General features: G+C 39.7%; 1 protein-coding gene and 1 pseudogene across 2 annotated transcripts in view; one reads left to right on the top strand and one right to left on the bottom strand.

Annotated features, from left to right (window-relative positions):
• Positions 1–15830, top strand: part of LOC131120080 (alpha-1A adrenergic receptor-like) — a 201736-nt pseudogene that overhangs the window by 19365 nt on the left and 166541 nt on the right.
• Positions 6660–15830, bottom strand: part of lrrtm4l1 (leucine rich repeat transmembrane neuronal 4 like 1) — a 41157-nt gene continuing 31986 nt past the window's right edge. For both annotated transcript variants that reach the window (XR_009126651.1, XM_058065167.1), the window contains exon 3: positions 6660–9874. Coding sequence is in view for 1 of the 2 variants with exons in the window: in XM_058065167.1 (XP_057921150.1) it covers positions 9809–9874 (66 nt within the window). In the remaining variant the exon portion in view is untranslated. The remainder of the gene's footprint in view (positions 9875–15830) is intronic.

The raw sequence follows: 15830 nt of genomic DNA on the forward strand, positions 1-15830 counted from the left end.
AAGCAATGTACCTCTATGAATATGATGATCATCTTTTTCAATAGTTTTTTTTAATGTTGTATTAAACCTATATATGAGTGTACTGTATATTATAGATCCCCTGCAGCTCAAGTGTTTATAGCGCATATATTTTCACCAATGTTATGTTTGCTTTCCGTTCTACATCATCGTACAAGACAGATTTCCTTCCAGTCTTTGACTTTTTATTGTGTTCTCACCAAAATTCAGCTGCATGTTGGTTAAATTGGTCACACCTGCTCTAAATGTTACACTGCTCCGTTAAAATTGCAATTTTCTGCAAATTGGAGAGAGTGACTTACTGTAGGACATCCATCTATATTCTTGATAGGAAGCTTGCTTTGTTTTGTCTTGTGTGAAGAATCTAATGGTGGATGAGATATACATTAATTTAAATTTAATGGGAAAACTGCAGTTGATGCTTGCTTTATGTTGTAGTTAAATCCACGGGTCAACATAATATGTCTAACTAGAATGGTAAGAATGAAATGAAATTGCATGGATTCAGTTTCCACAATGTGAATGGCAGCAATACATGTTATCATATCATGCTGTTCTAGCAAAGGAGATGTCCGAATTCGGATACTACGTCATGAAACATGTCGCACGTTTGCCTGTAGATGTTATGTCTGGTTGTTTTGAGGCTTTAAATGGGCTCTTTTAAGGTTAAGCCCTTAGTCATACCATAGAGAGCTCATTAAATGTAAAGATGGACAGTACATTTATTTTTAGGTGTTCTTATATCTGCATGACTTTTGCAGTTATATCAGGTCTTGTACTGTAAAAATGAATCCAACTCTTTAAACTGTCCAAATGCTTTTTCCTCAGCAACATATTCAAAACAAACACTCAGAAGAGAGCCAGCCAGTCAGCTGTTTGCACTGGAACCCGGATAAGCATTCATAATGTACTCATGAAGCACGAGGACATGGTGTCCAACCATCTGCTGGGCCTACCTGGAGTAGCTTCGTGCACTCCAGGAGATGCCAACAGATGAACAAAAGCTATGCTGCAGGCACGGGCCTTATTATCCAGAACAGTTTCAAAGTAACAGTCACACCTGTCTCTATATTACCCTGTTTGTATACTGACAAACAGTACACATTGGCAGCAGTGTTGGAGCATGTGGTTATGCAAGATGGTGATGGGCTCCAGATCAATCAGTAAAGTGAATATGATAAGCATTTTAAAAGAAATGAATACAGAAGGAAGGAATTAAATTACAGGAGTAGAGGTCAGGTTGATAACCTTAGAATCAGGGAGTAGTAGCATCAAATTATGACAGTTTATGACTTAAACAACAATACATTCTGTTAATTCTCTTCTGAATGGCAGTCTGAGCCATTAATTAGAAACATGCTTTTATGTCATGCATTTCCTCGTAGAACTCATAGAATGTCAATCCAGTTCCAGTAAACCTTTCCCACAGCAATTTAACATATACATATTTCATGGTCTGTACTATTGACGCAGCGGTTTGCACCTCAGTGGATCATTAATCAACTTCACAGTTTTCATAACAAAAAAATGACATGCACATCAGGCGATGTACTGTATTTCAATACCCATACAGTACTCTTTTTTTTTTTTTTTTTACCTCTCCTGTATATGATATGCTGTTTAAACATACCATAAGTTTATATACTAATATATATATATGTGTATATATATATATATGTATAACTTAACTTAACTTTATACTGTAAGTATATGTTTATGTTTTTGTAGTGTTAAAAGTATCCTTTTTGCACACAAGTGACGATATTACTGATGGATCATTTTGATTCCATTGGCCTTGAGCACCCCCCCCCCCAAAAAAAAAACCCTGAACAAACAGCAGTATAAGAAGTACATATAAGAAGCAGTATAGAAGCAGATGACTAAAAATCTAAATCAAGGTCAAATAAGTATAGAAAAAGAGAATTACATCACAGTGCAGTAAAGTGAAATCAAACACAAGAAGCTTTCTAATGAATATTGCGTACAGTTTCATTGACAAAGAAAAATGTTTAAAGAGGTTTTTATTGGAGGCATGCAGAATAAATCCATCTCTCAGCTACACTTTCACAGTAAATGTAAAAGTTTCAAAATTAAAATTGTATTTTTATACACTAGAAAACAACTGGAGAAGATAAATAAAGTGCTAAGAAATATGTAAAAAATTCCTGTAAATTTTAACACTTAAATCACTCACAGGCTGCACGGTGGAAAGTGCTTAATGTGCAGGCCACACAGCTAGGAGACCCGGGTTTCATTCCTGGAGTTTGAATGTTCTCCTCATGTGCTCTGTGATTGGCTGGCAACCAGTCCAGGGTCTACACCGCATCTCGCCCGACAGCTGGGATAGGCTCCAGCACTCCCGCGACCTTCATGAGGATAAGCGGTAGAAAATGAATGACAGAATGAATGGAATCACAGGACAGGTCATAGGACACAGGACATCCAATACAGTAAAAAACAAAAAATAATTCCTTACCTTTTATTGCTGTGGATTGCTTGCATTACAAGGGAATGAGATGCAGTTGAGGCAGGAGAAGCTCTAGCTCCCTTTCTAGTCCACTCTACTGCTTTGTTTTTACTGTTAAATTCTTTAACATGCTTCAGGACACCATATCGACCTGGCAGGTATGTGTAGTGTTAAAGCTGAACATGACATGAGTCCTGACTGTGTGTGCGTGGGGGGGGGGGGGGGGGGATGACAGTTGAACTTGCTGACTTTTTTTTTGGCATGCTAAGCCAGAAGTAGCCTGTTTCTTTTCCTACCTTTACGGCACCCTTGCTAAGAAATTTATTTTAAGCTTCACAATTCTTTTAGTGTTGGTTTCTGCTTGCTCCAGTGTTGACATCTGATCTTGAACAGTATCATTCATTGCTTTCTGGGGTGCTGGAGCCTATCCCAGCTATCTTCGGGAGAGAGGCGGGGTACACCCCGGACTGGTCGCCAGCCAATCACAGGGCACATATAGACAAACAACCATTCACACTCACATTCATACCTATGGACAATCTAGGAATGTGGGAGGAAACCGGAGTACCCGGAGAAAACCCACGGATGTACGGGGAGAACATGCAAACTCCACACAGAGATGGCCGAGGGTGGAATTGAACACTGGTCTCCCAGCTGTGAGGTCTGCACGCGAACCATTCGACTGCTGTGCAGCCTGAAGACAATATGATTACCAGAAACATTCATTCATTCATTTTCTACCGGTTATCCTCACGAGGGTCGTGGGCATGCTGGAGCTTATCCCAGCTGTCTTCGGGCGAGAGGCGGGGTACACCCTGGACTGGTGGCCAGCCAATCACAGGGCACATATAGACAAACAACCATTCACACTCACATTCATACCTATGGACAATTTAGAGTCACCAATTAACCTAGCGTGTTTTTGGAATGTGGGAGGAAACCCACGCAAACAAACATGCAAACTCCACACAGAGATGGCCGAGGGTGGAATTGAACCCTGGTCTCCTATCTGTGAGGTCTGTGCGCTAACCACTCGACCGTCGTGCCGCTTGAAGACAGTATGATTACCAGAAACATTCATTCATTGAGGGTCGTGGGCATGCTGGAGCCTATCCCAGCTGTCTTCGGGCGAGAGGCGAGGTACACCCTGGACTTGTGGCCAGCCAATCACAGGGCACATATAGACAAACAACCATTCACACTCACATTCATACCTATGGACAATTTGGAGTCGCCAATTAACCTAGCATGCATTCATGCTGTTAATATTTATACTCAACCAGGATCAAGGAGAGATGTCAGTGAAAGTTGTTCATAACTACAGCCGAACATTGTTTTTCCTGGAAACAGGAGAAAGCACCAAGAAGTTTGTCGGTGATGTGTCTGAGAGTATCTCAACGGGAAGCATTGGCAGCAGATGGCTAAAACAGATGATCTGATGAATGCTGCTCCTTGTGTGGGTTGCAAAGAAGTTACATCATCATTTCACTCATATAAAGAAAATCTGCACTGGTTCAACAACAGAGTTCACTTTTATGAGCTTCTTCAGCAGTCCTGATTAGACTAAAACCCGGTTAGTGTCAAAGCTGGAGATTACACAACCTCGCCTCCTTTTTAGACAAGCAAAGTGAAATGAATGTCACATTCACATAAAATAAAATGTAGCTGCTTTGCTGGTGAGTAAAGTCTTGAAGTTAGGCAAGATTATACATAATTTGGGGTCAAATAATCCTTCCCTTGGCTCGTTTTTATTTCAAACCCATCTAACTTATATTTCTATTGAAAAAAATGTAAGCAATAAATTAGTTTTGTGAGTAGTATGCATCTGCTCTCAGCTCTTTTTCATCCCTTAATAGCTAGAGACTGCTGGGCCTCCAATATATCATTTTTCACTGTGCTAAATTTAATGTCACCATTAAGCTTATAGTTTAACATCCTCTTTCAGGGCCCTCTTTGGTGAAGGGCTTTAGAGCGCCAACTGTTAGTCGCCAGGGAACTGAAGTCCCATGAATAATGCATGGTATCTTCTGTGAGGCATACAGTACTGTCTGCGCTGCCACTTCACATGCCACTGATGGATCCTGAGTTATGGAGATCATCATGAACAGCAACAGATCAGACAGTGACACAAAAAAGGAAGAAGGAGGACAGACAATACTGAGCAGAGATATGTAGAAAATGTATGCAAGGAGGTTTCATGCGGAGGTAGGATCAGCGAAGGCTGCATAGAATAAGGAGGACTTCCAGGACGGACCCCTGTGGTGGGGACTGTGAGGCTGGGCAACTCATAAAACAGAAAGTAAAGTTGTTTTGCTTTAGTATTCTGTTGGTACAACCATCTTTTGTACTGTTATCACAAAAAATGTAAAGGAAAGGTGCAAGCTGGCTCGGTGTAACATATTGCCTGGATCAATCCAGTATGTTACACAGATTTATTTTGTTTTCTTTGACACAAAAATGAATTGGTATAATGTACTGTCTCACCTTTTTACCCTTGTTCACACTGCAGTTCACTGAATGGTTGTCAGCAGGGTTGCAGTGCTGCAAAAAATTCTTAGGTGGGTTTCTTCAATAATGTTAATATAAATACAACATTTTGTTATGCACGATATTCATGATAACTAAGTTAACTGACCTGAAAACGGGGACGTTTGAAAACCGATGGTCCACTGTACTATTACCTGGTTGACTCATTGGAGTCAGACTGAAACTTGTAAAAGACTGGCAATGAAAACTGCAGGTGATACTATATATTTCACATTAGGTTTGTTTTCACCTTATCACTTTTTGGTCTGTTTTAAGTCAACATTAGTTCAGATTGCACCTAAGTGCTGATCGTTTGTGAACACTGTAATGCTAAGAGTCCACTGGGCCGGCGCCAGTTGGCGCCAATGCAATTTGCTGTGCCGCCTAGTGGCGTGCAGTGGCTCAAACTGCCTCCCAACTGGTTCGGGGGTGCAAAAATTGAGTTTGCTGGCAAGAAAATTTCAAAATGTTTAAAATCTTCATCGTGCCACTTGCATCAAGCAATCCACGCGAAGTGTCCACCAAGTGGAACCAAATGTCGCAAACAATTGGCCTGTTGGAATCCACTGGAATGTAATAGCGTGAGGCACGTTGCGCCATAATCTCTGCAGCGAAATGACACCAACTGGCGCCGGTCCAGTTGACTCTTAGCATAACCAAACGTGAGTCCAAGACCATCGACAAGAAGTGGTCTCAGACTGATTCCAAACAAAATGTCTGCTCAAACCCTGTTGTAGGAAAGAAAGATGTACTGATGATGATTTCATGTCATGGTTACAGTCTTCTGAAAACTCACTTTCTATTGTTATCTGATCATTATTAATGCCAGATTCCAATTTCAATGGCCTGGTTTTGGTATTATGGCAACTCCATGGCTGCTTGTGCTTTCAAGCAAACCGTGATGGTAAATTGAATTTCGTCCTCCAAATAACTGGAAAATCACTCTGAAAAAGCTGCAGGCGTATATACGTATTTGCAGACACATTGTACAAGTCACTGAGGATAATCCAGAGACTTCACAGTCAGCACTTATATTGCAAACAAAATATTTTTTTTTACTTGCTGCACCAAAAACGAAGCACCATCCATCCATTCCCATTACAATGAGGCAGCAGAAATCCCTGCACACCAAAAGGGAACACAAACTCGGGTGGCGCTTTAAAGGGTACATTTAACTTAAAATTGATGTAGATAGCAAACCAACAACCGAAGAATGATTGCTAGAAATACATTGCAGAGAGTAAAGACTCCCAAGGTACAACAGATGTTCCCAGACAGATAGGAATGACCAGAAATGTAGCAAATTGTGTAAAAACAAGTAGAAGATGGAGTGGATGTGAGCATACAAGTAGGGTAGATGATCTAAATATATGATAGGTGACTCTGTGATTATTGACCATCTGGACCTCTGGGCTGACAGCTTGACATGTTCCAAGCACCGTGAACATAAGGAAGGGAAAAAAAAAATCACTAAACACGACTCCCTCTTGAGATACACAACACATTTTGCAGGAAGTATAATTAGGGCTGTTGCTGCTCACAGCGGGCACCGGTGTGAACAAGAACAGTCAAGCAGAGATCAATGTTCCTCTCTAAATTAATGAGGCTAATGTTGATATGACAGCTCTGACACCGTTGATCCGTGGGGAATAGGCTGGTCTTCACCGGGTGTGAAGAAATGTACCACACCGAACAATGAGATACAATTGTGGAGTAGAAACAGGATATGGCTGAGTCATATTTTATTTTACCAATTCATATTGCGGACCAACCAAGTCAATATTTTCATTAAAAAACAGTTGAAAGTGAACAAAGAACACAGCCGCTAAGCATCAACAATGAGGGAAGCAGGAATTTACAATAGAAAATGACTTTTCCCAGTGTAGAAAGGGTTACATTTAAAGGTTTGGAGAAACAAGTCACAACTTAATATAGCTTCTAATTAAGAACTGGATGAACCACAAGCACACAAAGAACAGCACGCAGCAAGGTAGTGAATGTGGGATGGTTATTTTGAGGACAGCAAAGCAGGTCGTTTTAATGTATAAAAAAAAAAAAAGTGCTCAGTTATCTGTACAGGACAGGCTCTCTGAATGAACACCGCCACTGCAAGACTTACAAAGACACACACATTGCACGTATAAGAGGAAGCTGATTCACTAAAAGAGCACTTTTACAAATGACGGAAATGGAGGCGCCTTTTGATGATGTGATGAAACAACCTGTTCTCATAAGAATTTAGAATAAAATCAAGCTTTAGTTCTGTCATGCTCTCACAGATTTGACATCCCTCATTTATAGAGCTTAACTGAATTTCCATGACATAGAATTCAATGTTAATAATAAGGGGTTTGTGAGATTGAAATGTGATGAGAAAAAAAAAATTATTGTGGGAATTAATTTCTGAAAAGGGGGCTGCATGGTGGAGAGTGGTTAGCGCCCAGGCCTCACAGCTAGGAGACCCGAGTTCAATTCCACCCTTGGTCATCTCTGTGTGGAGTTTGCATGCGTGGGTTTTCTCCGCCCACATTCCAAAAACATGCTATGTTAATTGGCGACTCCGAATTGTCCATAGGTATGAATGTGAGTGTGAATGGTTGTTTGTCTATATGTGCCCTGTGATTGACGGGCGACCAGTCCGGGGTGTACTCCGCCTCTCGCCTGAAGACAGCTGGGATAGATTTAAGCACCCCTCGTAAGGATAAGCTGTAGAAAATGAATGAATGAATTTCTGAAAAATCACAATATAGCAAGGGAGTGATAATCGAACCACGATATTGCGAGGGACGACTGTACATTCTCCCAGCAATGTATTTATTCTTAACCGATTAATCGAACATGCTTCTGATTAATAGACTAGTTGTAGCCCTAATTGTTTCATTATCAACCTGAAATGGGAATTGTACAGTAACTCATAGGCGATGATTGTAATATTTTGCAACAATAATAAGTGATAATCTCTAAGATATTTGCTATTCTTCTGGATCATTTAATACAATAGAACAGTACAATTCGTTTAAAGCAAGCATGGTTGACTTTTGTATTAGTTTAATGTGAAAACATATATCTTTAAGGAAAACAGGACGTGAAAAAAACCCCATGACATAAATGCCGAGTTACGGTATTTTCCGCACTATAAGGCACACTTAAAAGCCTGTAATTTTCTCAAAAATCGATGAAGTGTCCCATAATCCGCTGCACCTTATGTGGGCAGTGAGTTCCAAAATCTGTAAAAATGTTGTTGTGTTACTTCGGTAAGTGCTCTGCTTGCTTGAGTGTTGGACACAGGAACGTAATACTGCGCTGGCAGCGATAAACCAACATGACGTAGTATTACAGTACGTACACTTAACAACACGTACATTAACATTCAGAGTTTACCATCATTCCAGGAGGCTGACTCTAACAATGATGAGAAGGAACCCGGCATGTTTGATGGCAATATTGTCAATTCAGCTACAGGAGATGAGGACTTTGATGGATTTGTAGGAGATTAATTCAAAAATATGGTGATGTATTGTTAATTTGTAGAATAAAGTTACTATTAAAGTTGAGGGTGTTGCCACCTAAACCGTTCCTTTCGCTGCAGTAACGAGCACTGTGACTGTACAACTAAATTCTTATGAGAACAGCATGGCACTTATAATTATTTTTTTTGAATTATACATTTTAAACTATTCCATCGAAGACAATTGTCTTATTTGTGATGAGTTATATTTTCATTTTCAGGTCAACATTTGATCACCAATGAAACCTGAGGAAATGGAATGCACTCAGCAGGTGAGAAGAAACCATGCTTTCTCCTTCACATGATGAGACGTTCATGAGATGCTGAGTCAGATTTTTACAATGCCAAGGAAGTAAAAATGTGCTGAAAAAAAAAGAGTGGAAAAACACGACTTCATTGAGATTTTCATCAGGTCAGAAGCGGCAACAGCAAAAGCAGTGCATTCGTTATTTGTTGTTAAAAATGGCAGAAACGAATACCCTTAAAGTACAACATTAATAACATTATATTCTTAGAAAAGTACATTTTCTTCATGGCATGAGCATTTCTCTTTTTTTTTCTACTCTACTCCTGATTGCATTTTCTGTTATTCAGACCAGATAGTCGAGGCCTGTTCATCATAAGAAACCACTTTGAACAAAAAAGTCAAATAAAATAAATTAAAAACAAACACATAATAGCAAAAGTCATTGGCTTGGGATAGTCTCAGCTCTGACTGTTTCTCTCATCTCACGCCCGGTAAAGCGTATTTGTCTTTACCAACAAGTGCAAATACAAAAGACTGATCCTGATCCAGTGAGGCACATATACACCAATCTGGTCTTTTCAAACTGGGAAAAAAAATCTTCCAACTCAATTAGAAATTTCACACAGGTCTGTCAGAGGAGCAGAGCTCCTTGATGAGTACGTCTTCATCAGTAACTCTTGTTAAAGCCTCTTGTATATGTACATACAGCATGTCTCTTTCCTTGAAACCAATCACCATCATCGTCCTCACAGAGACAAAATCCACTATGGTCAAGATGAGTCATTTCCTTTTAATGATGATCTTCCACAGTAGGCGATCAGTATCTGAAATTCTGAAGGTTTTCTGCCTCTGGGGTACAAGTTATTAAAAAGGTATTAATACCTCTCAAACTCGAGCTGCAGTTTTTATTTTTGTGAATGGTAATTTGGAGGATTTTAGTTGTAGTTTTTCACTGAACAATTTTAAGATGATCCTTGTGTGTTCTGTGCGTAATTATCCTTTTCGTTTGTGTTAAGATGATCACGATCCAAAGCAGTTCTTCCTAATGGATGGTAGTCAGATCCCCCAGCCAGGCACCAGGTAAGGGGCGTGGACATGTATACTCATTCTGTAAGGAAACAAATACAAATATTAAGTTAGAATCATTCCTTAGATGCAACATGTTGAAGTCATTTGATAATGGTGAAGTGAAAGCAAGGCAAGCAAGGGTAGTTAAGCCGTGGTTTGTTAAAAACAAATTATATGAATTAGTAAAATTAGAAGACCCTTCTTCTTTCTCTTTCGGCTTTTCCCTTCAGGGGTCGCCACAGCAAATCAATCTCCTCCATCCAACCCTGTCTTCTACATCTGTCTCTCTCACACCAACAACCCTCACATCCTCATTCACTACATCCATAAACCTCCTTTTTGGTCTTCCTCGGCGCCTCCTACCTGGCAGCATCCTTCTACCAATAAATTTACTATCTCTCCTCTGGACATGTCCCAACCATCTTAGTCTGGCCTCTCTGACTTTATCTCTAACATGTAATGTCCCTCTGATGTACTCGTTCCTGATCCTATCCATCCTGGTCACTCCCGATGAGAACCTCAGCACGCTCGTCTATGCAAATCATAAAATTAGAAGACTGATATGTACGTATTTCCTGTCAAGAAATAAACACTCTGAAAACACAAATGATAAAAAAATCTGAGGATGATCTAGAGCAGGGGTGCTCATTAAGTCGATCGCGATCTACCGGTCGATCGCGGAGGTGGTACTGGTCGATCGCTGGTCGATCGCGGCGTGACATTAAAAAAATATCATCCTCGCATCAATGCCGTCACTTGATTGATATACAGGGCAGCCATTCAGATGACAACTGAATGTTGCCCTTCAGGCGACCAATCAAATCAAACAACGTCTCTAAGTGCAGCAGAACTTACGATGTCAGCCTATCATCCATCCCCGTTACTTGATTGACATACAGGACAACCAGTCAGATGACAACTGAATTTTGACCTTTAGGTCACCGCTCATGCGTAAACAGCGATGCAAAGTGCTAAGCTAGTCGGCGAATTGCGTCAGATTTCAAGCCCTCGCTAAAGTTTATGGTCACTAAAATGAGTGAAGGAGCTGGACCAAGTAAAAAGGCAAAACATATCACTTCCATACGGAATGGGAGGTGGACTTTTTTTTCACAATGTCTTTTTCGAAGTGCGTTTGCCTCATATGCCATTCTACCATCGCAGTACCAAAGAAGGGAAATGTGGAGTAATGTGGAGGTAATTACAAAAAATGTTAATTGTTAATTATGTGTGTTTTGCAATATTGGCTCATTTGGTTATGTAAGGTACATCAACATACATTGTACTACAAATAATCCTCAATAAAATAAATAGATGTTTTGCATTTTTGTAGTGGGTAGATAATTTTGACTTGGTCATTTTAAAAGTAGCTCGCATGCTGAAAAAGTGTGAGCACCCCTGATCTAGAGGATGATAAGGATCCAGAATACTGTTCCCAACCTTTACACCTGAGGTGTAATAGTTGGGCTGGTCCTCCTGGTGGAGAAGTGTTAGAGGATGGGGGGGGGGGGGGGTAAGCAGCAGGGACTGGACTGTAATAATAAAATGCCTTTAAGGTTGGTAGGTCTTTTAGTGTCTTTATTCATGCTTGAACAATTGGTGTGTGTATGTGTGTGTGTGGATGGGGGCTGACAATATGTATGTCCTCGGGGGGTCGGTGGGGGAAGTGGAGGCAAATAATTGAAAACCACTGGGCTCGATAGCCTGTTAAAATGGGACTGTAATGTACTGTAGCTATTCAAAAGACGCATTCAAAGACACAGTGAATGATATGTAGTCCTCTACACTAGTCACTAGGTGTCGGTAATGTTACTGTAATGTTCACTGATACACAAACTCCATCCTTGATGGTGGAAACAACAGGCTTGGGCAACACATGTTGAATACATATATTATATAATATTTCCTCACCTGCCACAGTATAAACATATTAGGATAATCAGAGTTACTTATTTGGAAAATACATTTTCAATTTAGCGTGAGAGTGTCTCGTTCCAGAAGTGTACTTGAGCTTTTAGAATGTAACTATTCATTCATTCATTTTCTACCGCTTTTCCTCATGATCAATACGTTATTAAGTGAAAATGTATTTCTTGGTTGAAATCTGCATCTCAAACTGTGCCATCAAAATATGTGCTCTTTGATTCAGCGCACAATGAATTAACCTGAAACAACATGTCAAGCAACCAAACTATTTGCAATGTAATACCACAATAAAAAGCAGAAAAAGTTCAAAAGCTTTACGGATCCGCTTGCAATGATCCCATCTGAACCCTTTGCTCCACCAGCAGAGCAGAGATTATTGTTAGTGAGAAGCAAATCTCAACAGGATATAGAACCCCAACAGGCATGCCCTGAGCTGAACTTTGATTTTGATGTGTCAGACCGACAAGTCTTCACTTGCCAGTTTAAAAAAAAAAAGTCACTTGGTGGATCTGAGTGAAGCAAAGCGAATACAAATTGTCTGAACATTGCAAGGAAGTACACAAAAATAGAAACAAATATAGTTGTTTATTGAACATATATGTGATATAATGTTCTTGACTGTGATGGACCAATCATCATCATTTAGAGGCGAGATGCAACAGCTACAGACGTACAGACTGTACCTTCAACTATCAGCTTTTAAAGAAATTAGCATGGATGTGGCCATGGCAGATGTTTTATTGGAATTGGACATTTATTGGAAAGAGAAGCAAGGAACAGATGATGCTCTTAAGCTGATTAGCCACAGCAAAAGACACTATCCTGTTTTATATTACCTGTAAAAGCCACTATTTTTCCACTATTTTACTGTAACTCTTCTGTATGAACAGAACCAACACAGAACACATTTGTGATTCAGCATTCACAGTCAAAAATTTGCAGATTTTCCTTAAAGAAATAGATGTATTTAAAATTTTCCCTCTTAAAAATAGGTCATTGTTTCATTTATGAATACAGGATTTTCAGAGGGAACATCTACTGGTGATAGGAAAATAGATGAGACAACACAAGTTCTTATAAAACAAGAATAATGAGATACAATTTCATAAAACTTGCATACAAGGAGACAAATGCATACAATGCACTGTATGCATACAAATACAACCTAAGTGGACAGCTTCTGGAGAAAATGTTTGACTATTCATGCTGAAGTACAGGAAATACTAATAAAACGTATGCGAGACGGGGTATGACCAGGCTTCTCCTCCTGTGAGGGACAGAGCCTGTAAAGGACAGACTCAAATGCCTAAGCGCCCAAGGCGATTTGTAACAAGTGATAAGCATATGAATAACTTCAAAGACAAGATTTTGATTAGTCCAAATATATGGATATTTAAACAAATGTCAAATTAAGTATATCAAGCATAAAATTGGCTCAGTGAACAAACATATAAATATAAGGCATTCAGAGGATGCATTCAAGTATGTTTTGAATGACGTAGTAGGGATGAGCGAGTACACCAATGTCTGTATCTTGTACTGTACTTGCTCGTACTCAAATGCATTAACTGTAACGGACACTTGTCTAAAAGTACTTGGCTCAGCCCTAATAAGTGGTATTCTATACTGGTCACTAGGTGTCAGTAATGTTACTGTAATATGTCATCTTTTTAATGTCCTTAAAAAACATGCAACTGTTGCTGCAGTAACCCACACCAAGCTAAAACTCAACTCTGAACCCCTGACGTCACTTCCTGTCCGCGTGCCACACCACTTCCCTAGGGATCACATTAATAGCAACACACACAGGTATAAGTCTATCATATTGACTAATACATGTGTTATGTTAAACTACATTCAAACAGTCAAAAACAGGTTTTTATGATCCAACTATGACAATTTTCAATTTATAAATAAGAACGCAAATTCACTTATCACGGTCAGTTCTGCAGTCAATTATCCACAATGAACGAGGAAAATACACAGCACATTTAATAAAAAAAGCCCACAATTATATATTTATGTCTTGTGATTTTGGGCTGTGTTAGGCTGTGCTTGAATGCACCTTAGTTCATGTGAGACATGCTAGTCTATCACACGTATTCAGATGTTCTATTAATTGTCATTACCGCTTATTAGGGGCGAGTACCTTAATACTTTTACAATTTAAATGTATTGAAGAAAGGAGGGTTCTGGAATTGAATCATTTGAAATCAGAGGAGAAAGTCAGCGTCAAACTATCAGGAGTGTTTGGAGGGGGAGGAGTGAGCGGTGCGTGTATTCATGGGTGCATCAATCACTTTTGGCGATGAGCAGAACTCCCGTGAAAAGCAGGGATCTACGGTATAAGATAAAATACGAGATACCATCACTTTTCCTCTCTGCTTGGTGTTGGATCTGTAACAGTCATGATGCGGCCATTTTGCGGGATCTTTGTGGCTGACATTTGACATTTTTCCAAGTTCTTTTGGGCTTTTTCCCAAATGTATCAGGTTGCTTACACACAAGCCACACTGCTCACTGGCACACTTAATCTATATACATACTGTATTTAATTAATCCTGCCAAGGAAATTAGGCAAATTAAAAGCTGATGGGTAAACACGCGGAACGCAATTACATTAGTCGATGTATCCACTTCGTATCTGTCTTTACACAGGATAATCAATATTAGACATGTCTTGCTTTGCAACTGGTAATGGAGCAATTAGTGGTGTAGTAGTCTATTTATTTTCTTTCCTCTTTCTATACTGTCCATGTTCCTCAATTTAAGTGTTCCAAATTTGCATTCATGCCATAGAATATATCAAGATAATATATTCTTGGCTCCTTTAGATCTCATCACTCTGGTGCCTAGAATGAAGTGCTCACATCCTTGATGACGACACCATGGAAAGCTGCACAGTCTTAAAAAGCTTTTCTTATCCATCACTAGAGACTTTAGCCTATCTTGTGCAATGTTTGCACAAGTAGGTTGACCGAGTTGATGTATTTCATTCAGCTTTAGCATTTAAAGTTTTAATTCCCAGTATGGCATGGTCCCGGAGAAACTTGGCAAGCCTTATTGACAAGGAGCCTTCAGTTGCACCAATGCAGAGTGACAGTTGTTTGGCCATCGATGCTGTTGATGATCTCAGTAACCATGTTGTCAGGCCACATCAGGAATATCTTGCCTTAAAGCACAGGAAGGCATTTAAAAAAAATAAAATAATGTAATGTCCTCAGACAGGAACATAGCCGACAAGCCACATCAAAAATTGAAATTCCACTGTCGCCCTAATACTCCCCTTTCAACATGTCCACATGACGTTCTTCCTCCGGTCTTGGCTTTGTGTTGTTGGACAAAGACATAAGATGCTGGCAGAGGTCCTGGTGGTTTCAAATTAAACTATTTTGAAACCACCAGGATCACCGCCTTGATACTCAGAGATGACTTGGCTTATGGAGCTGTGCTTAATTCTCTAGTGCCTTGCCAAAAGGGAAAGACATTATATGCACTGCGTTCACTCAGATGTGAACTCCTGACTGGGGAAAGCTTTGGAGTCTAAAACGATCCAACGCAGATGTGTGTTTGCTCTGTGTATCATGCAGATACAGTATAAATAATCTGTAACGTCTTAACATCTGTAACAATTTAAAGTACAGTCAAACCACATATTAGAGTCTCTGTATGCTGCAATATTGAAACAAGTTGCTGAAATACTGAGAGTCAATATATACTGAAATATCAATACCTCCCATAACATATGATATCATACGGTTATGAAATGCACAATGCCAACTACTTGTAAATAATTAATGTGAATGTGCCGGAACCCCAATCAGCTAAGCAGTCCCGAGACCATTTAAGACCAAATCGGAACACGGTACCCATCTGTGAATGTGAATATTGTTCCTTGTCTATCAATTCCTATGTGATCATTTGAGTAGTCACTGAGGCACAAATGTGAGAAAGCAAACATCTTTATTTTTACAGCCAATTCCTCTTCAAAGTTTTGTTCCTTGATCCAAATATCGGATTTGACTGAAAATAATGAGCCAAAGCCCCTGAAGTGAGTGTAATGATCTTGAACA

This window comes from Doryrhamphus excisus, chromosome 2 (assembly GCF_030265055.1).
Source record: "Doryrhamphus excisus isolate RoL2022-K1 chromosome 2, RoL_Dexc_1.0, whole genome shotgun sequence".
NCBI lineage: Eukaryota > Metazoa > Chordata > Actinopteri > Syngnathiformes > Syngnathidae > Doryrhamphus > Doryrhamphus excisus.